Consider the following 22,179-nt stretch of genomic DNA (forward strand, 5'->3'; position numbering starts at 1 on the left):
GGGGGGGGGAGAAATAGGAAAGGAGGATGCTGGACTACTGAGGAGATATGGCAGCAAAGGCCTTCTGGGAAGCCCTGGATTTTGTTCTTAGACATTTGCTCCAGAGCAAAAGAAAATCCAATTGCTTCATATTTATCAGTGAAAACAGTAAATTTAACAGTTCAATTTGTCAATATCCTGACAGTGCCAGGAAACAGGAGCTTAAAGGAAAGAAACAGCTTGTACAGTCTATTCTGCCAGGAGTGGGGGCAAACTTTGGTAACTCTGCTTTTGGGCTGGCCCGGACCTATCACTGTCCCCTGGACAGTTTTACACAATCCAATTTAGAAAGAAAGGAATCCCTTAGCTAAACTGGCAAATGCCCAGAGATATTTAGTTGGGGAGACTTCAAAGCCTGTTCTAATTAAACACAGCTTCCCATGCTGCCACGCTCCCTCCCAATTATCCTTCTCTTACTGGGGAAGATCAGATTACAAAATGAACCCGATCCCCTGTTTGGGGAGGAGGGGCTGTCCCTTTAAATCTTCACTGGGTCCCAGAACAAAGCAGATCAGCTGGCAATCCTGTACCCAGCCACTCAATTACCACATTATAACCCTCTTCTCCGGGCACACAGCTCCTAAACAAAAGGAGGGAGGGGAAGAATACCAGTTTGCTGTGCAAATATAATTTGGCGCTGTACGCACTGTCAGGCATGTGTTATAATTGTAGGGTACAGGCAAAGTGCCATCGTGGTCTTAAAGGCACAGTGAACAGCGTGTAAGCACAACAGAGCGCCCCCTCCCCCTAAAGTGGGATGTAGAAATATCATCTGTAGGCTTCTTGAGCGTAAAACAGGACTAAGCACAGAGCTAGTACCTCATTACTGGAGTTTAATAGGGCAGAAACTTTGAACCAGCAAGTTCAGAAAGGAAGAAAAAAGGCCTTTTGGCTACTTCCCCTTTGCTGCTTTCCACTTCATGTCAAGAGCTGATTTATTAGAAATTAATTTAGATGAGCTAGGAAGCTGCGGGCTAAAGGTGCCAGCTCTTAGGGTGTAGTGGGGTGCTTAAGTAGTCTGAACACTTAAGCAAACCCCTTCACCTTGAATAGTAGAGGGGGCAAGCCTAGGCTGCTTTTAAGCATAGGCAAAAGCCTAAGGTGAGAGATTTTAAAAATGCAAATAACTGGCCATAGACAGACCTGCCTGAACTTAACTAAGGCAGTGTATCGCAAACTATTTGCCATGGCACACTAGTGTGCTTCCCAAGATTTCATGTGTGCCATGGCACACCGGGGAGGAGGAGAGGCGCCAGCAGACTGCCTACAAGACATGCTTCTGGGCACCAGCACCTCTCCTCCTCTCTTCCCTGCTGCCATCCCCCCACTAGCATCTAAGGGCCCATCTGGAGGGCTTTCGCACATGGGCAGATGGTTGACGTGATGACATCACACATGCGCGCGACATCACGGCAACATCCACGCATTTCTGGATGCGTCAAGCCGCAGCCACTACGTTTTAGTGTGGCTCAAGAAAGTTTGCGGGACACTGCTTTAAGGTCATGTGTGCTTAAAAAAGGGCTGCTACAACTATGGAACGTCTTCTGCTCCTCCCCCTGGCCAACCAGTCTAGGACCTCTGAATTCCTCCCCTCCCCCTCTATAGAATACATTGCCTCACCAACTGCTTGCACTAAGATCACTGTCCGACACTGGCGACATCATAGATAGTATGAACCAACCAGATGCCATTCCTTGCAAGGTGATCTATGACCCAGTCCCATAAAATAGCTGCTCCAAGGTCAGAAAAATTGTTTAAACATTGTTAGGTACCAGCTTTAAAGGGACATTTTTGACCAAGGTAGAGAGAAAGCTTACCGTAACAGTTGTTATCCAGGGACAGCAGGATACTAGTGGGTGATGTCATCCGACAGAGCCCCGATACGGACGTCTCACAAGCATGTCTTGCTTGAAGAAACTCAGAAGTTTCGAGATGCCCGCACCGCGCATGCGCCAGTGTCTTCCCGCCCGATGGTCCGGGCGTGTCTCCTCAGTTCTGGTAGCTAGCAGAGAAGCCAACCCAGGGGAGGTGGGTGGGACGTGAGAATAGCTGCCTGCTGTCCCTGGATAACAACTGTTACGGTAAGTAACATTGCTTTATCCCAGGACAAGCAGGCAGGTATTCTCACTAGTGGGTGACCTCCAAGCTAACCTCAATGGGATGGAGGGAGAGTTGGCAACTTAGGAGAATAAATTTTGTAACACAGTTTGGCCAAACTGTCCATCCCGTCTGGAGAAAGTATCCAGACAATAATGAGAGGTGAATGTATGAACCGAGGACCAAGTGGCAGCCTTACAAATCTCCTCAATCGGTGTCGATCTGAGGAAGGCTACAGAGGCTGCCATTGCTCTGACCTTATGGGCTGTGACCTTACAGGGAAGGGGTAATCCAGCCTGGCCATAGCAGAAAGAGATACAAGCTGCCATCCAGTTGGAGATGGTGCGCTTTGATACAGGTCGTCCCAACTTGTTTGGATCAAAGGAGACAAAAAGTTGAAGAGCAGTTCTGTGTGGTTTGGTGTGATCCAAGTAGAAAGCCAAAGCACGTTTACAGTTCAGAGCATGAAGAACTGATTCTCCAGGATGAGAATGAGGCTTTGGAAAAAACACTGGAAGTACAATGGATTGGTTGAGATGAAATTCAGAGACCACTTTAGGTAGGAATTTTGGATGAGTGCGGAGGACCACCTTGTCATGATGGAATACTGTGAAAGGTGGGTCCGCCACCAAGGCCTGCTTCAGGCCTTGACCCTGAGAGCAGATGTGAGGACCACCAGAAAAACCACTTTCCAAGTGAGAAACTTTAGTGGAGCCTTGTTTAGAGGCTCAAAAGGAGGTTTCATAAGCTGAGAAAGGACAACATTGAGATCCCAAACCACTGGAGGCAGTTTGAGAGGAGGATTGACATGAAAAAGTCCTTTCATAAATCTGGAAACCACAGGATGAACAGAGAGAGGTTTCCCTTGCAGAGGCTGATGGAAAGCCGCAATAGCACTCAGGTGAACTCGTATAGATGTCGACTTGAGACCAGACTGAGACAGGTGTAGAAGATAGTCCAATACAGAGGATAGGGAGGCTCGCTGAGGCTCCTTAGAATTGGAAACACACCATGAAGAAAATCTAGTCCATTTTTGGGAGTAGCATTGACGAGTAGCAGGCTTCCTGGAAGCCTCCAAGACATCCCTCACCGCTTGGGAAAACTGGTGAGGAGTTACGTTGAGAGGAACCAAGCTGTCAGGTGGAGAGACTGCAGGTTGGGATGAAGTAGAGACCCCTGATGCTGAGTAAGCAGTGAAGGAAACACTGGAAGGAGGCACGGTTCCCTGCTGCTGAGTTGAAGTAGAAGGGAGAACCAAGGTTGTCTGGGCCACCGAGGAGCTATTAGAATCATGGTGGCATGGTCAGACTTCAGCTTGACCAGAGTCTTTTGAATGAGAGGAAATGGAGGAAACGCATACAGAAAGCGATTCCCCCAATCCAGCAGAAAAGCATCTGCCTCGAGGCGATGAGGAGCGTAGATCCTGGAGCAAAATTGAGGCAGCTTGAAATTGTGGGGAGCCGCAAAGAGGTCTATCTGAGGCGTCCCCCCACTGAGCGAAGATCTGATGAAGGGTCTCGGAATGGAGCGTCCATTCGTGAGGCTGGAGAAGACGACTCAGGTTGTCCGCCAGGACATTGTCCTTCCCCTGAATGTAGACAGCTTTGAGGAAGGCGTTGTGGCGAACCGCCCAATCCCAGACTCTGAGAGCTTCCTGGCAGAGGGAGGCCGAGCCCGTGCCCCCCTGCTTGTTGACATAATACATGGCGACCTGATTGTCGGTGCGAATGAGGACCACCATGTCGTGAAGCAGATGTTGAAAAGCTTGAAGAGCATTGAAGATGGCTCTGAGCTCCAGAAGATTGATTTGATGGAGTCAGTCTGCACTGGTCCAGAATCCCTGAGTGCGTAGCCCATCCAGATGCGCTCCCCAGGCATAGGTCGAGGAATCAGTTGTGAGAACCTTCTGGTGGGGAGGAGAATGAAACAGCAAACCTCTGGATAGATTCGAAGAGGTCATCCACCAAATTAGAGACTGCCGAAGAGCAGGAGTGACGAGGATTTGTCGAGTCAATGGATCCAATACCTGACTCCACTGAGATGCCAGGGTCCACTGAGGAATTCTGAGATGGAGTCTGGCCAACTGCGTCACATGAACTGTAGAGGCCATGTGGCCCAGGAGGACCATCATGTGTCTCGCCGAGATGGACTGGCGAGAAGATACAGACTGGCAGAGACGAAGAAGAGCATCCATGCGCTGAGGAGGAAGGAATGCTCTGAGATGTATGGTATCCAGGACCGCCCCGATGAAGGGGAGCGACTGTGTAGGCTGTAGATGAGATTTGGGAAAGTTTATCTCGAATCCCAAGCTCTGCAGGAACCAAATCGTGGACAGGGTCGCCGAGATGATCCCTGAGGCCGAGGGAGCCTTGATCAGCCAGTCGTCGAGGTAGGGGAATACCTGAAGACCTTGGTTCCGGAGTGCAGCGGCCACTACAACCAGACACTTCGTGAAGACTCTGGGGGACGAAGACAGGCCAAATGGAAGCACTCGATACTGTAGATGGAGATGTCCCACCCAAAATCTGAGGAATTTGCGAGAGGCCGGATGAATGGGAATGCGAGTGTAGGCCTCCTTGAGATCCAGAGAGCATAACCAGTCGTTCTGCTCGAGGAGGGGGTAGAGAGAAGCAAGGGTCAGCATGCGAAACCTCTTTTTGACTAGGAATTTGTTGAGGACCCTGAGGTCCAAAATGGGTCGCAGGTCGCCCGTCTTCTTCGGAACAAGGAAGTACCGGGAGTAAAACCCCTGGTTCAGTTGGTCCGCTGGGACCGGCTCGACGGCTCGAAGCCGGAGCAAAGCCTGAGCTTCCTGAAGAAGAAGGGCAGTCTGAGTCAAGTTGGAAAGATACTCTCTTGGAGGATGGTCTGGAGGGACCCGATGGAAATGAAGAAAGTATCCCTACCTGACGATAGTAAGGACCCAGAGGTCGGTGGTTATGGCCTCCCAGCGATGATAAAAACGATGGAGGCGTCCTACGATGGGAAAAACAGGGGGAGGCAGAACGAGGTTGGTTATGCCCTCGACGAGACAGTCAAAAAGGCTGAGGAGCCTTAGGGACAGCAGGCGGCTGAGACTTTTGCTGACCCTTCTGAGGAGGCTGCCGTTTCGCAGGTTGCCTCGCAGGTGGAGCTTGCCTCGGCTGATAACGCCGCTTATAGATCAACGGCGGACGAGAGGGTCGAGACTGCTGAGGCTTAGGCTTCGGCCTAAGAATGGACTGGAAGGACTTTTCATGATCAGACAACTTCTTCGTGACTGTCTCGATGGATTCGTCAAAAAGATCCACCCCAGCACACGGGACGTTCGCCAGGCGGTCCTGAAGATTCGGGTCCATGTCAATGGTCCGCAACCAGGCCAAACGGCGCATCGCCACCGAGCAGGCCGCTGCTCGGGCCGAGAGCTCGAACGCATCATAAGCAGATTGCATCAACTGAAGACGAAGCTGGGACAGCAAAGCAACCACTTCCTCAAACTCAAACCGAGCCTGGGACTCAATGTATGGCGTGAATTTCCGAAGCACAGGCAGAAAAAATTCCAAGTAGGCGGCAAAGTGGAAATTGTAATTCAGGACTCGGGACGTCATCATAGAATTCTGATAGATGCGTCGTCCAAACTTATCCATGGTCCTTCCCTCGCGGCCCGGAGGCACCGAAGCATAGACCTGGCCAGGATGAGACCGCTTGAGCGAGGATTCGACCAGGAGGGACTGATGAGATAGCTGAGGTCCCTCGAAGCCCTTATGATGCACCGTGCGGTATCTCGCATCCAATTTTCCAGGGACCGCAGGGATAGAGTAAGGAGACTCAAAGCACCTCATGAAGGTCTGGTCGAGGAGCTTGTGCAGAGGAAGGCGCAAGGACTCGGCAAGTGCATGGTATCGAGGTACTCCTTGGAGTATCGAGACCCAGCATCGAGGGTAATGTCCATGTCATCCGCCATCTGTCTGAGAAAGGAGGAAAAAGACAGTTGGTCCGCCGTCGCCGTTCTCCAAGAAGGACTAGAACGGGGGTCGGCAACCTGCGGCTCCAGAGCCGCATGCGGCTCTTTTCCACCTTTGCTGCGGCTCTGGTAGTGTGTCACGCAGGCACTTACAAGTCCGGCGTCGCGGCGGGAAATAGCCATGCTGAGCAGTGAGCTCAGCACATACACAGATGAAAGCCTTGCTTGCTGATTGGTCCGGCGGCCCCGCCCCGCCGTGCCGCCGGACCAATCAGCAAGCAAGGCTTTCATCTGTGTAATGCTGAGCTCACTGCTCAGCATGGCTATTTCCTGCCGCGACGCTGGACTTGTAAGGTGCCTGAAAAAGAAATCATCCTGGCCGGGGTCGGTGTCATGCTCCGGAGATCTACAACCTTCCTATCTCCCTCTCCCTTCTACCTGCTTCCGGCCACATCCCCTGCTCCGCGGCTCTCTTCGGCAACTCAGCAGCAGCGATCGACACAAGCTTCTGACGTCGGGGCCTACCCTCTGCGAGTCCCGCTTGTTTCAACTTCCTTTTTCCACAAAGGCGGGACTCGTAGAGGGAAGGCCTCGATGTCGGCAGCTTGTCTTGATCACTGCTGCTGACGAGTTGCTGAAGAGAGCCGCGGAGCAGGGGGGTGTTGCCAGGTGCAGGTAGAAGGGAGAGGGCCAGATGCAGGACTCGTGGGTGAGGGAGGAGAAGAGAGAGAGAAAGAGAGAGGGGAGGGAAACAAAAGGAAATATTTCATACTGGGCTGGGCCGGAGTGGAGGGAGGGTGGAAAGATTCTAGCTACAGGGTGCAGTAACAAAGGAAAAGGGGGGAAAGCTGAAAATGGAGATAGTGACACAAAGAAGAGAAAGGATAAGCAGGACCTACTGAATAAGGATAGAGATACAGAGGGGACATGAAGAGGAGGTGAAATAGAGACATAGAAGTAATGCTGAAAAAGTGTGTGGGGGGAGATAAAGACATTGAAAGGGCAAATGGTGAACATGGCGTAAAGATAAGGACAGAGACAAATGAAGATTCTGAAAAAGTGGTGAGATAGGGATATAGGTGAGATGGACACAAAGAAGGGTGATGCTGGAAAATAGGTGGAATGGTAATTCTGACAGACACAGAAGGGAAATGCTGGATCAAGGAGAGATGGGGCTCAGGCTGGATGGAATGAGGAGAAATGCCTTGTTGGCCCGGAACTTCCTCTCCTACGTCAGAATTGACGTCAGGGAGCGGAATGCTGGTCAGCGCAACACTTCTGCAGGGAAAGCTTGGGACGGCGGTGGCTTGGGGGCTGTTCCCCGATTGCGGTGGCAGCAAACCGAGTGGCTTGGGGGACGGCACGGAGACAGAAAGAAAGGGGAACAGGGAGACAGAAAGAAAAAGTTGGGGGAGAGAATGAGGTCTGGAGGAGAGGAAACATACAGGAGGCTGAAAGAAAGGAAGAAAGATTGGATGCACAGTCAGAAGAAGAAAGTGCAACCAGAGACTCATGAAATCACCAAATAGCAAAGGTAGGAAAAATGATTTTATTTTCAATTTAGTGATCCTGTATATAGCATTAAGATAAGAAACAATATATGCAGTGTTAGATTTGTTTTATAATGGTTTTGCGGCTCCAAGTTTTTTTTTTCTTTTCGAAAACGGGTCCAAGTGGCTCTTTATGTCTTAAAGGTTGCAGACCCCTGGACTAGAAGAAGACAAGGCTTCGGGCTCCATAGAGGCCTGTGAGCAACAGGGCGAGCAAAAAACTTTGGGGTCCTCGAACTCCGGACCTGGAGGAGGAGACCCAGCCGAAGCAGCATACCCCATCCGAGGCAATTTCTTCTGAGGCGAGACGGTCGAGTGTCGAGAGGAATGCCTCGAAGAGCGTCTGGAACGATGCCCCTCTCGATGTCTGGAAGGGGATCAAGCCCGTCTGTGAGAAACCTGGTCAGAAGCCTCCAAGGAGCAAATCGGACTCGAGGCCGTCGATCGGAGAGGCGGAAGAGTCGGTGCCTCCCCCGAAGTCGCCCAGGCTTGATAGGGGGTTCGGAAGAACTTGTCCTGCTTCCTGCTATGCCCAGGACTGGGAGGCCTCGAAGGTGGACACCACACTGCGTCATGGGGCGGGGTAACAGGTTCCAAGGGAGGCAAGTCGCTAAACGAAGCTTTCCTCAAGGGTATAGGCTCCAAGGGAGGCATATCACTAAGGGAGGCCTTCCTCGAGGGAATCGGTTCCAAAGGAGGCATAGCACCAACCGAGGACCTCCTCGAGGACCCGGACACCGCTCGCCGCTCCTCCTCGCCGAGCAACGAGGCCGTGCGGCGCGGCGGAGAGGGAGGGGGCGGTCCGCCCCTCGGAACCGGAACTGGGAGTTCACCCTGGATCGAGGCAATCAGCCGGGGTCCCATGGTGGTCATGAGTTCCACAAACTGAGCCTCCAGAATGGACCGCAACGAAGCCGATATGGAGGGATCCGCACCAAAAGGGGGCCCTTCCGCACGGTCTCCGCGCTCTTTCGGTGCCGCGTGCTTCTGCTTACCAGCCTTCGGCACCTTAAGCACCACCGGTGGAACTGTACGGGTCGATACCTGCTCCGAGGAGACGGAGGAAGGCACCGGCGCCGAGGTCGAGGTCGAAACCGGCGTGAACGATGCCGGTTTTAGAAGGCCCGATGCAGCCGGAGTGGTAGAGGGCTTCACCGATGGAGTCGAAGCACCAGTCGATGTCGAAGCTGAAGGATCCAACGAAGCTTCCATCTTGAACATGGACTCCCACAGCAGACAGCGGCGCTTAAACGCTCGCGCCGTCAGAGTGGAGCAAGGCCGGCACGATTTCGGGAAGTGATCCGGTCCCAGACACTGTAAGCAGCATCGATGAGGGTCCGTGAGTGAAATCGCGCGCTGGCACTTGCTACACTTTTTAAAACCGGTGATCGGCCGGGACATAGGCCAGAAAAGCTCTGCCGCAAGGTCAAAGGTGCGGGGCCTCAGCCACGCGGCCGACCCGGTGTCGGAAGAAAAATTTTATTTTTTTTTTTAAAAGAAATCAAAGAAACAAATGCACAGGAGAGCCAAAATAACTCAACCCGCGGCAAAACAGAAGGCGAAAAAACAGATTCAATGGGCGCAAATTGAAGATAGACTTCTCAGCTCCGCGGAAGAAAAAGAACTGAGGAGACACGCCCGGACCATCGGGCGGGAAGGCACTGGCGCATGCGCGGTGCGGGCATCTCGAAACTTCTGAGTTTCTTCAAGCAAGACATGCTTGTGAGACGTCCGTATCGGGGCTCTGTCGGATGACATCACCCACTAGTGAGAATACCTGCCTGCTTGTCCTGGGATAACAGAGCTTCCAAGTTCCAGGAGGGACTTTGCAGGTTTGTCCTCAATTTTTGCCAACCTCATCCTAGTGCATTATGGGAACTGCAGCACAGATTTTAATGGTGGAATCAGGAATTACAAATACCACACAGCTTTGGAATGCAAGTTTAAAACCTGAACTAGCCAGAAAACCTCCCTCCTGGGCAACTTAAGAATTACCATACTGGGACAGAGACCGAAGATCCATCAAGTCCAGTATCTTGTTTCCAATAGTGGCCAAAACAAAGGTCCCAAATACCTACTTGGATCCCATGCAGTAAAACAGATTTTATGCTGCTTATCCTAGGAATAAGCAGTGGATTTCCCCAAGCCATCACATTAATGGCCTATGGACTTCCTTTTAGGAAATTATTCAAACTTTTTTTTTAAAACTCTGTTAAGCTAACCAATTTTACCACATTCTCCAGAAATGAATTCCAGAGTTTAATTACACATTGTGTAAAGAAATATTTTCTCTGGTTTAGTAACTTCATTGCATGTCCCCTAGTCCTAGTATTTTTGGAAAGAACAAACAAGCAATTCACATCTACCCTTTCCAGGCCACTCAGTATTTTATAGACCTCTATCATATCACCCCTGAGCAGTCTCTTCTCTTCTTCAAGCTGAAAAGCTCTATCTTCTTTAGCCTTTCTTCACAGGGAAGTCGTCCCATCCCTTTTATCATTTTTGTTGACCTTTTCTGTACCTTTTCTAATTCCACTATATTTTTCTTGAGATACGGCGACAAAAATTACATACAGTATTCAAGGTATGGCCATACCATAGAGCGATACAAGGGCATTATAACATTTTCATCTTTGTTTTTCCATTCCTTTCCTGATAATTCCTAACATTCTATTTGCTTTCTTAGCTGCTGCCGCACATTGAGCTGAGGATTTCAACGTATCCTCAACAATGACACCTAGATCCTTTTCCTGGACAGCGACTCCCAATGTGGAACCCTGCATCACATGGAATGTAGCCATAGTTCAGGTTCCTCTTTCCCACATGCATTACTTTGCGCTTGCTCGCATTAAACGTCATCTGCCATTTTGACGCCCTGTCTTCCAATCTCACAAGGTCCTCTTACAATTTTTCACGTGATTTAACACTTGGCTGATACTGGCATTTCTGAGGAACTTGCTTTACTGAATTATTACGACACTGGTGATTTGAACAACTGATTGAAATATAGTATCAACACCTTTGGCTGCATGATAGTACACAAATATAGGATATCCGGTGCAGTACTCGGAGAACCCCCAGGAAAGAGACTTGGGAGTACTGGTCGACAAGTCAATGAAGCCATCTGAGCATTGTGCGGCAGCGGCAAAAAGGGCAAACAGAATGCTAGGAATGATTAAGAAGGGGATCACAAACAGATCATAGGTTATCATGCTGCTGTACCGGGCCATGGTACGCCCCCACCTGGAATACTGCATCCAGCACTGGTTGCCATACATGAAGGACATAGTACTACTCGAAAGGGTCTGGAGAAGAGCGACTAAAATGATTAAGGGGCTGAAGCAGTTGCCGTACAGTGAGATTAGAGAAACTGGGCCTCTTCTCCCTTGAAAAGAGGAGGTTGAGAGGGGACATGATCGAAACATTCAAGATAATGAAGGAAATAGTAGATAAAGACCAACGTAGAGAGAACGAGAGGGCACTCTCTAAAGTTAAAAGGGGATAGATTCTGTACAAACGTAAGGAAGTTCTTCTTCACCCAGAGAGTGGTGGAAAACTGGAACGCTCTTCTGGAGGCTGTTACAGGGGAAAACACCCTCCAGGGATTCAAGACAAAGTTAGACAAGTTCCTGCTGAACCAGAACGTAAGCAGGTAAGGCTAGACTCAGTTAGGGCACTGGTCTTTGACCTAAGGACCGCCGCGTGAGCGGACTGCTGGGCACGATGGACCACTGGTCTGACCCAGCAGTAGCAATTAATAGGTTTTAACTGCAGACATACATTCCAACGCCCAACCTTAGGCGACCTGCTGAGAATTATTCACTAGCTCACTGGTAGAGTTGCTGCCTCTGCGCCCAGAGGTTGTGTGATCAAATTCCAGTGCTGCTCCTTGCAGGGCAAGTCACTTAATTCTCCAGTGCCCACCGCTTTGAATGCCAAAGCCACAAAAAGGCAGCATACAGATCGTCCTTTCCCTTAATATCCTTTCTGCTCAAACTTGGGTTGCAAGCTCTATGTTAAACCACAGCACATGTAACATAGAAACATGATGGCAGATAAAGGCCAAATGGCCCATCTAGTCTGCCCACCCGCAGCAACCATCATCTCTTTCTCTCTCCAAGAGATCCCACGTGCCTATCCCAGGCCCTCTTGAATTCAGACAGTCTCTTGTCTCCACCACCTCTTCTGGGAGACTGTTCCATGCATCTACCACCCTTTCTGTAAAAAAGTGTTTCTTTGGATTACTCCGGAGCCTATCACCTCTTAACTTCATCCTATGCCCTCTCATTGCAGAGTTTTCTTTCAAATGAAAGAGACTCGGACTCGCGTGCATTTATGCCACGTAGGTATTTAAACGTCTTATCATATCTCCCCTCTCCCGCCTTTCCTCCACGTATAGAGATTGAGATCTTTAAGTCTGTCCCCATACGCCTTATGATGAAGACCACATACCATTTTAATAGCCTTCCTTATAACAACTTATTCAGGGCATCTTTGCTTTTGGATGTGTATAAAGGAATCCTGAGGTGTTAAGAGCCCATCTTCTTAAAAAAAAACCAAAAAAAAAAACCCTGCCATGCAACGACTAAATTTTCAGGCAATACAGAGGCAGTTCTTCCGCAAAGGTGCCAACCTGACACCAATTAATGAGGGTTTAGTCTAAGATAGGGGTTACATAGTTACTTAGCACTGATAAGCACCAGGAAGCAGACGATGGAAGAACTGTCCCGTCCAGCAGTTAAGTTGGCATTTAAATTTATTACCCAAGATCTTAATTTATAAATAGAAGGGTGCGGTATGGGACTGCAGAAGTGCGGTGATGGTCCCAGTCAGTGACTTCTGTTTATTTCACAATTAAAGCACAAGAGGTTTGCGGATCTGAGCACTTTACACACACACAAAAATATTCTATTGAAATGTTCAATTTTATGATTGAATATATTAGATATATTTGGTGAATTCATAAAGCCTGTGTTTGGGATCAGTACTAATTAATAAGTGCCAGAAATAACAGCACCAAGTGATTCCCCCCATACTTGACATAATAGAACAGGAGTAGGGAACTCCGGTCCTCGAGAGCCGTATTCCAGTTGGGTTTTCAGGATTTCCCCAATGAATATGCATGAGATCTATTTGCATGCACTGCTTCAATGCATATTCATTGGGGAAATCCTGAAAACCCGACTGGAATACGGCTCTCAAGGACTGGAGTTCCCTACCCCTGTAATAGAATATAGAACTAGGAATTACCTAAGTTACACATAAATATTCACCATCACTTATACTAAGTCAATGGCAGGTGTGTTTACGGTGACCTTGCAGCTCTTTCACACATAATACACTATTCTGTTAGTTATGCGAATATGTACGTCCCCTCCCCACACATAAGTAGAAATGGCTTTGCCCCCATATGTTACAGACCAGCAGCAACCACTTACGCGGGTAAGTGCCGTAGCACAGGGCTGCCCAAGTCCGGTCCTTGAGATCTACTGGCAGGCCAGGTTTTCAGGATATCCACATACCAAGAAGGCAGTGCAGGCAAATCTCTCTCATGCATATTCATTGTGGAAATCCTGAAAACCTAGCCTACCAGTAGATCTCGAGGACCGGACTTGAGCAGCCCTGCCGTAGCACATGTGGGTATATGGCGCCTAATCCTCAGTGCTTGTTTAAGGAATTGCCTTGCATTTGTTTTCTTTTTGGAGGGAATAATCAGCTTCTCTCCTAAATACACGAATTGCCCAAGATTTTACAGGCAGGAACCTGAGCGCCACTGATAAGATAGCTAGATTGTGAGCCTTCGGGACAGTAAGGAACTTCCAAGTACCTATCTTTATTTATTTTAGGTTCATAGACAATTGCGCGCAAGACAATCGCGCGCGGACAAAATCGCGCAGACAACTGGGCGCGAGACAACTGAGCGCAAGACAAATGAGCGGAAGACAATTGAGCGTTAAGACAAGTGAAGTGTTCACGTGCTGTACGTGCGCATGTCCTTTGATTGGCAAGCGGCCTCTAGTGGCGCGCTGAATTGTCATGGCGCTGAGTTATCTTGCGCGAAACTGTCTTGCGCTGAGTTGTCGCTGCGCTCAATTGTCTAGCGCGCAAATGTCTTACGCTGAATTGTCTTGGCGCTTAGTTGTCTTGCGCTGAATTGTCTTGGCGCTTAGTTGTCTGCGCGATTTTGTCTGCGCGCAATTGTCTTGCGCGTTTTTGACCCGTCACCTTTATTTTATTTTATTGAATCTTTAATGTATCTTTTTTGTAAACCGCTTTGAACCTCACGGTATAGCGGTATATAAGAATTAAATTAAATTAAATAATGAAGTAGAAGGAATCGTAAGAAAGACAAAAGGACAGATCTTTTGGTGGGATGGTGTACATTTTGGCAGCCTGCTCCGCAAAGGCTTCGGAATGACTAAGCTGGAAAGACCTGAACAGACAGAAAACAAGATACACTCTTAATGGGAGTGTGTGGCACAGTGGTTAACGCTACAGCCTCAGCAGCCTGAGGTTGTGGGTTCAAATCCTATGCTGCTTCTTGTGACCCTGGGCAAGTCACTTTAATCCCCCATTGCCCTGTGTACATTAGTGAGCCCACTGGGATAGATAGGGAAAATGCTTGAGTACCTGAATGTAAACCACTTAGGCTATAAGTGGTATATAACATAAGTCATTTATATACTGAAGCTACCTTACACAGTTCAGTGCGATTTACAATACTAAGATACTGTACATTCAGTGAATTACAATTCAATTATTTAAAATTTGTCAAAAAGATAAGTTTATCAATTTGCTAAAAATTAGGAGTTGGAACTTAAAAAATCAAATTACCAAAGCTCTTTATCGCACAAAGCCGCCTGACAGATGAGGATTCTATTTAAAAAATCATTTGTATAAACCATCTTTTACCGAAGGGAAAGCAAATAGTCTAGAATCACGAGTAGAGCACTTTCTGTTAACAAACTAAGGGCTCCTTTTACAAAAGCCGCGCTAGGGCTTTAACGCGCGGAATAGCGCGTGCTAAATTGCCCCGCACGCTAGCCGCTACCGCCTCCTTTTAAGCAGGCGGAGGATTTCCGGCTAGCGCGCACTAATCCGGTGCGTGCGATAAAACCGCTAGCGCGGCTTTGTAAAAGGAGCCCTAAGTGATCAATGAACTAGGTAGGCACTAGACCAGGCAACGTCTTAGAACAAACGCAAACAAATTTGAACGATATTCTTGCTTCAATTTGCAACCAATGCAGACTCCAATAATATTCCGATACATGATCAAATTTCTTCAAATTAAATATCAATCGGACGGACGTATATAAATACTAAGGGCTCCTTTTACGAAGGCGCATTAGCGGTTTAACACTTCTCTTGAGCAGGCGGTAGTTTTTCAGCTAGCGCGGGGTTAACGCGTAATGAAAAGTCACGTGTGCTAAAGCCGCTAACGTGGCTTTGTAAAAGGAGCCCTAAAATAAATAAATAAATAAATGAAGTCTACAGATATGCAGGTTGACATTGCTTGATTTGGTTTGCTCTATTGTACAAGCCAAAAAAAAAAAAAAAAAACTTTGCCCAGGAGGAAGGCTTTTAATTTATAACATTTTTATTGAAGTCGGTAAATATACAATATTATAATACAATAAAATAGACATTAAATTAAAATTCATCTTATTAATTTCCATCAAATATTTCATTTCTTCAAAATATATTTCCAAAATACCCATTACATCTCTCAATACCCTCCCCCTAATTCCTACCCCCTTCCCTTTTCCTACTGACCTCTTCCCCCCTATCCTCCCCCAAAATTTAGTTTATAACTTTTTTATTGAAAGAATCACACTAAACCCCCCCAAACCCAATGAAAGTTGATAAAAATAAAGAATAATAAAAGTAAAGAACTGGAATTTTAGATCAATAATCATAGCTTCAATGTAAATCATTAAGAATTAAACTTTTTTAGTTGAAAGATTCTGAATATATGGATTCCAAATTTCCATAAACATACGAATTTTCCTAGCCGAACGCCTAACTTCCAAGTCTCAAATAACAATAGACGATGAAATTGATTCCTCCAATGCCAAAAACTAGGAGCTTCTTTTGATAACCAGGAGGAAGGCTTTTAATGTGTTGTATCCACCCAGACGGGGTCTTGGCATTTTTCATTTTTGTTGTTTTAACTCCCCGCCCTTTTCACCTTGGCTTCCTTTCAAACTAGTTAAACCAGCCCCTACCAGAAATATCTTTTAAAGTACTTTTGCAGATCAGCCTGTAATTATGAAGATTTTTTTTCCACAGTACCTTTGCAAGACTGCAATAGAGAGTAGGGGACAGATTCTATGAGCTCAGAACAGTTTATATGACTTTATTCAGGTACTCAAGCTTACAATCTCTCTAATGTACCTGGGGCAAAGGGGGATTAAGTGACTTGCCCAGGGTCACAAGGATCAGTGTGGGTTTGAACCCATAACCCCAGGGTGCTGAGGCTGTAGCTTTAACCACTGCGCCACACGCGCCCCCTGGCATGACAAACGCTTTTGGAGGGGTGGCTGTGTCAGTCTACTGTTTAAAAAAAAAACAACAAAAAAACAGGCAAAGTGGCAATTTATAGACTAACCAATTTACCAGTTCATCAGGTGCAGACTCTGTTCTTCCAAAACCTCATGCCTCATTACCCCCCTCCTCCTTTTTTTTGGTTACAAAACCGCGCAAGAGGATTTTTCGCTCCGGCCGGCATGTCGACACTCATAGGTACTATAGGACTATTGGAGCAGTGCAGAGCATTCAGCGTTCCAGCCAGGGCTAAAAATCTCTTGTGCGGTTTTGTAACATGGGCGGAGGAGGGTAAACTGGTTAGGAGGTGCCATCTCCCTCTGTCCTAGTACAACAGTGAACCTACATCCACTCGGGACCTTAATTCAGCAATGATGTATCCCACATACAGAGATTAGTTGCAGTTGCAGTCCCTGGATTAATTAGGGGATAAAAGAAATATTATGGGAGTAGAAGTTTTGAAGGAACTTCAGCATTTACCGTTGGAACCAGATTCAGGTCTTGGAGGAATTACACACTGAATAGAAGAGGAAGCAAAGGCAATTCATTAATCCAAAACAGAATAGGGGGAGGGGGGGGACAGATTAACGTGGGAGTAGGAGGGTCTGTAATATTTGAAAAGAGTCTACCTTCTATAACGTGTTGCCTGTAAAAACTGCAGCACCAAAAGAAGCAGCTGACTTTTAAAGAAATCTAACCTACAAGTGCAGAGCTCACACTTCAATAAATTGGTTCTTGGTCTTAAGTGCTCCCCCAACTTCATCCTTACTCTTCCTGCTACAGATGAACATGCTAGCTCCTCTGGAAGTCCTTATTGTCATGCTTTTTGATCTCTAGGGGAATAAATCTCTGAATTTAATTAAGCACATCAGAAACACAGACACTGGATTGACTGCACTTCCTTATATGGAACTCCCACTGCTCACACAAGCATGCAATACACACACAAATACACTCCCCCCTCCGCATTCGCGGTTTCACCAATCGCGGTTTCTCATTTGCAGGCTCCACCCCCCAAAAAAAAAATTATGTCAGAGATAATCGTTGGGAGCAATTTTGCATAGAGAAAAATCGCTGTACTTTCTTAACAGGAATAGTCAGTTATTCGCTGTTTTATCATATTCTCCAGGGTTTCCTAACAGAAAACCGCAAATAACATACAAAAAGTTATTTGTGGTTTTTCTGTATTTGTTGACTTGTTATTCCCCTATCACCGTGAATGCAGATGGGGGAAGTGTAGTACGATGTGCTCTTTCCTGACAAAAATCTACACCACACACATACAGTGGCATAGTGAGGGTAGGAGGCGCCCGGCACGGTGGCATTTCCCCTTGCACCCTCCTCTCTGCTCCCCAGCTCTTTCTGCGCCACACTCGCACCCTCGCTTCCCTACCCCCGTACCTCTTTAAATCTTTGCCAGAGCGAGCAGCTTTTCCAGCCTGTTGCTTGTGCCGACATTGGCTTTCCCTCTGAGGTCACTTCCTGGCCCCACGACCTGGAAGTGATTTCACAGGGAACCAGGCTGGCGCGAGCAGCAGGCCAGAGGGGTTGCCCGCAGTGGCAAAGATTTTAAAGTGATTTGGGGGTGGGGAAGTGAGGGGGGCGAGATTGGCGGGAGGGGGGGGGGAAGTGCGGGTGCCCAGAGCAGTCCAACCCATCCCCGCTCCCCATATCATGCCACTGCACACACACAGTATGATGTGCCCTCTCCTCACGAACACCTACACCACACACACAAATCCCTTTTGCTAAATATTTAATGGAACATGAAATATTTAAGCCAAGGACCTTAAACTTGCACGTGTTCATTCAGTGGGTAAATCAGAGGCTCGGAGTTAATCCAACCCTTCCAAAGAATACAAATTTACTTAGGAAAAACAAGGTGCAAAAGGATGAAGATGGCAGTTCAGTGAAATGTAACAACATATAACAAAATCGTATTTATTACAAGTCAAAGGGTAACCCATGCACATAATCAAAACTTAGGCACGAGACCTGTTTAAATCCAGAAAATCAACCTTTTGAAGATGGGAAAAAAAAAACCCCAGGCCCCTGCTACTTCAAAGCGGTGCCACTGTGGCACTCCGGCCTTCCTCTGCTCCCCTTCCTGGCTCTCCAGTCTTTGGAAACTCTCGAGATCTGCTGCCTGGTCTTGCCTGTCCCAAGTATCGAAACCTAGGGATGGGCAGCCAGAAAACGTTAGCGTTGGGTTTTCCTCACCATTTTCAACGAAATGCCTGTGAACAGTGCGCGCTGCACTTTTCCCATAGTGTGCATGCTATAGGCACACCACGTGCAGCCTCCCAATAGTACAAGCGTGTGAACCATCAGCATGCATGCGCACACACACTATGGAGAAAGAATTCCCTCCATAGTGCCCGCTTTATTGCCTCTTAAAAAAAAAAAAAACATTCGGAAGTTGATGCTATTCTGTAAGCTGCATCCAACCTAGCGCCCATCCACACAACTAAAATTTAGGCACAGTCATTCATACCAATTTAAACCTGGCACAAATGCCTGCGCCTTAATTGTGCATGGCATCAGGCCAGTGGCATAGTGAGGGCGAGGCGCGTCCGGGGTGGTGTTGCCCTTCCCCCACCCCCTCCTGCCCCGCACCTTCTCTTCCCCCCCCCCCCCCAGGTTACCTCTTTATTATTCCTGGCATGAGCAACAACCCCGACCTGCTGCTCACACCAGCGTCGGCTCTTCCTCACGTCACTTCCTTGGCGCGGGTCCAGGAAGTTACGCGAGCAGCAGGTTGGGATTTGCTGCTCGTGCCGCCGGGAATGTTAAAGAGGTAGGGGGGATGGGACGGAACGCACATGGGAAGGAGTGGGGGAGGGGCAGAAAGGAAGACAGGTGCTGGCACCCCAACCAATTTGGTGCCAAGGGTGGACCGCCCCTCCCCCGACCCCCTTTACTACTCCCCTGGATCATGCGTATTCTATAACAGTGCACCTAACCTTTAGAAAAGCGTATGACCCACCCAATGGCACAGCAAGGGTAGGAGGCGCCACACACACACACACACACACACTCATGTTCTCCCTTCCCACCCCCGGACCTATTTAGATCTTCACCAGCACGAGTAGCTTCTCCGGTCTGCTGCTTGCGCCCATGTTGGCTTCCCCTCCGATGTCACTTCCTGGCCCCCACGATCCGGAAGTGATTTCAAAAGCCAGGCTGGCGTCAGCAACCAGATAGAGTAGTTGCTCGCACTGGAAAAAAGATTTTGAAGAGGTTTGGGGGCGGGGAAGGGAGGACACAAATGTGGCATGGGGTGGGCAGAGGTGCTGGCGCCCCCCCCCCTACAAGACAGCACCTAGGGTGGCATGCCCCTCCCCCCCCAACTATGCCACTGGACTCACCTTTGCTCCTTCCCTGGCCATGTCCCCTTTCGAGATCGTTGGCTGTGCACTAGAATTTATGTGCCTCACTTTACAGAATAAAGTTGTGCATTTACATTTTAATTTGTGTCAATAATTTCTTGGCAATTATCGGCAGGGATTAGCTTGTTAACCAAGTTGTGCAGACAAATACCAGAATAAGCACAGATTTGCACACGCAATTTAAATCTTGGTACATAGAATCTGGGGTTACGTGACTATATAGCATACAGTCTTTTCTTAAAATTTGCAGCACTCATGGCAAACATCCATTTCAAGTGAAAGCCTATCCCCATCAAGTCCATCTCCACAAAAGGTGCTGCCTGTACACAGAAACCGGGACAACACGTCTACCCTCTGCCCACCACCCTAGGCAGCAGATTAACCGTTCCCTTAACTGTATCCATGGCATCCCGTTTGGCTGCCTTGTCTGTTTAGATTGTAAGCTCTTCAGAGCAGGGACCGTCTTCTTTGTGACTCTGTACAGCACTGCGCACATCTGGTAGCGCTATAGAAATAATTAATAGTAGTGCCCAAGGATCAGACATGTTGATTTGCTCCCCACCTGAAGCCACTTGCCACCCCAGAGCCCAAAGAGCCTTAACTAAACTTTATTTTACACCCCGCCCCCTAAAATCGCAACTAATAAAAACTGGAGGAAAAAAAAGCACTCGTGCAACGTTAATGATCTTCCCAGAGCACAGAAGGCTAAATGCAGCTTTTGATACCCTCTGACCGCATAATTACAGAGAGACTGGTTGCAAAAAAAAAAAAAAAGTTGTTAATGCCAGACCAAGGAAATGTGTTCCCCATTAATTCGAACATGAAATTTACTGGAAAGAATGACTATTAGAGCCTTCATTTCTATTTTTTTTTTTTTTTAAACCCAAACCTCTCTGCACATGCACCTCATCCTGCTCCTCCAGTCTCTTGATTTATTATAAGGGCTCGGACCTGCTCCAGCGGTGCACTTTTTTTTCATTTAAAGAAAACGCCTCTGAGGCCTATTTTGCAATTATCCGGCTTCAGATCTTGGAAGGCTGCGAACATTCTGCACGGAAAGCCGCCTAACTTTCCACGTTTATCTAACAGATTAGACGGTAAATATTGCAGCCCCGAAACCTCAGACTGCAAGATGAGAAAACTTGGCAAAAAGCCTCCCTCGGTTTGCTTTTTAACTTTACATTTTCAGCTTTTTTTTCCATTTTGGGGAGCCCCCCCCCCCCACCATCACCACCACCACACACCCGATTTTCACATCCAGGGAGGGAAATGTACTTTGAAAGAAGTTAAATTATTTAATTATAATATTGGAAATCACATCATATGTTTTTATTGTATTAATAATTAAGATGAGGATGGGAGTAAATGACAGTTTAATGTAATAATTGTATAGTTATTAGCGCGTTCTACGTAGTATTTTATGATTTTTACTAATTGTATTTGCACCATCAAAGTTTGAAAATCAATAAAGATTTAAACAAAGATTTTCTTAAAACGTTCTGGTCGATGTCTCAACATGAGAAATGAGAACGGAATTGGTCTGGAAAAAAAGAAAAACAAAAAAAAAAAGTCTCACCTTGGCGAGTAGCAACAGGCAGAGAACTAACGTAGCTCGTCTCACCTCCATGGCGTGAAATGGTCTTTTCTGCAAAGTTGCAAATATCACCCCCCCCCCCCCCCGGCCGGTCCTTTACTGTCCCTTCGGAACTTTCTCAATGACGACCAGCTTCCTCGTAGCGGGGCAATCGGGCTCCCCGGTGCGGGCACGTCTTCGGACCTCTCCCCTCCGATCCACCGAGTCCTCCAGTTAAAATAAAAATAAAGTGGCTAAAGAACTGTAAACTCCATGGAAATCGCAAGATCGGAGCGCTTCCAGACAGACACCGAGGCGGGGCTCGGCCGGAGAGCGGTGCCCAAAGCCCTATCTGCACACGGGGGGGAACGAGCGAACATCCTCCAAACTACCAACCGCTTGGAAGCATCGTTTCGACTCGGCGGCGGAGAACAAAAGCCCGGTGCAGACCGGGATCGAGATGCGCACCGCAGTCCCGGAGCCTCGCGCTCACCTCCCGCGCCACAACGAGCCGGCAGTGCTGCTGCGCCCGGACATAAAAGAAGGGGGCGGGGCTAGAGGGACAGTCGTAGACCACAGCCGGAGAGGCCGGGAGAGCTCTGCAAGCGTCGGAGCAGCTCTTTAAAAAAAAAATTTCACCGGCGGCGGGGCGCGCTGATTGGCGAAGAGGGAGACAGCGGGGCGGGGCTGCGTTCTGGTTGGTGGGCCTGGCGAGCGCTCTCGGAGGCCCCGCCCAGACGTCTGCTCTGGAAGAGCGTGTGGAAGCCGTGGAAGACCTCGTCCGGATTGCATACAGGAAGAGGAGATGTGCCAGGAGGTATAGACATATAGTGGTACCTTGGTTTATGAGCATAATTCGTTCCAGAAGCATGCTCGTAAGCCAAAGCACTCCTATAATAATAATAATAATTTTATTTCTTATATACCGCTGTACCGTGAGGTTCTAAGCGGTTTACAGTAGAAACAGAAGAAATGCAATAAGTAAGATTAATTAAGATGAAGAGAAAGTACTTAGAGTTCCCTGACTGTCCCAAAGGCTCACAT

The 22,179-nt window shown here is 48.0% G+C and overlaps 1 protein-coding gene across 1 annotated transcript in view; it reads right to left on the bottom strand.

The window, feature by feature from the left end:
* Positions 1–21,739, bottom strand: part of LOC117354406 (tumor necrosis factor receptor superfamily member 16-like) — a 173,090-nt gene extending 151,351 nt beyond the window's left edge. The window contains exon 1 of the mRNA XM_033931891.1: positions 21,139–21,739. Within this exon, the coding sequence (XP_033787782.1) occupies positions 21,139–21,189 (51 nt within the window). The 5' untranslated portion in view covers positions 21,190–21,739. The remainder of the gene's footprint in view (positions 1–21,138) is intronic.
* Positions 21,740–22,179: the final 440 nt, after the last annotated feature.

The sequence above is a fragment of the Geotrypetes seraphini genome, chromosome 2 (assembly GCF_902459505.1).
Source record: "Geotrypetes seraphini chromosome 2, aGeoSer1.1, whole genome shotgun sequence".
Lineage (NCBI taxonomy): Eukaryota > Metazoa > Chordata > Amphibia > Gymnophiona > Dermophiidae > Geotrypetes > Geotrypetes seraphini.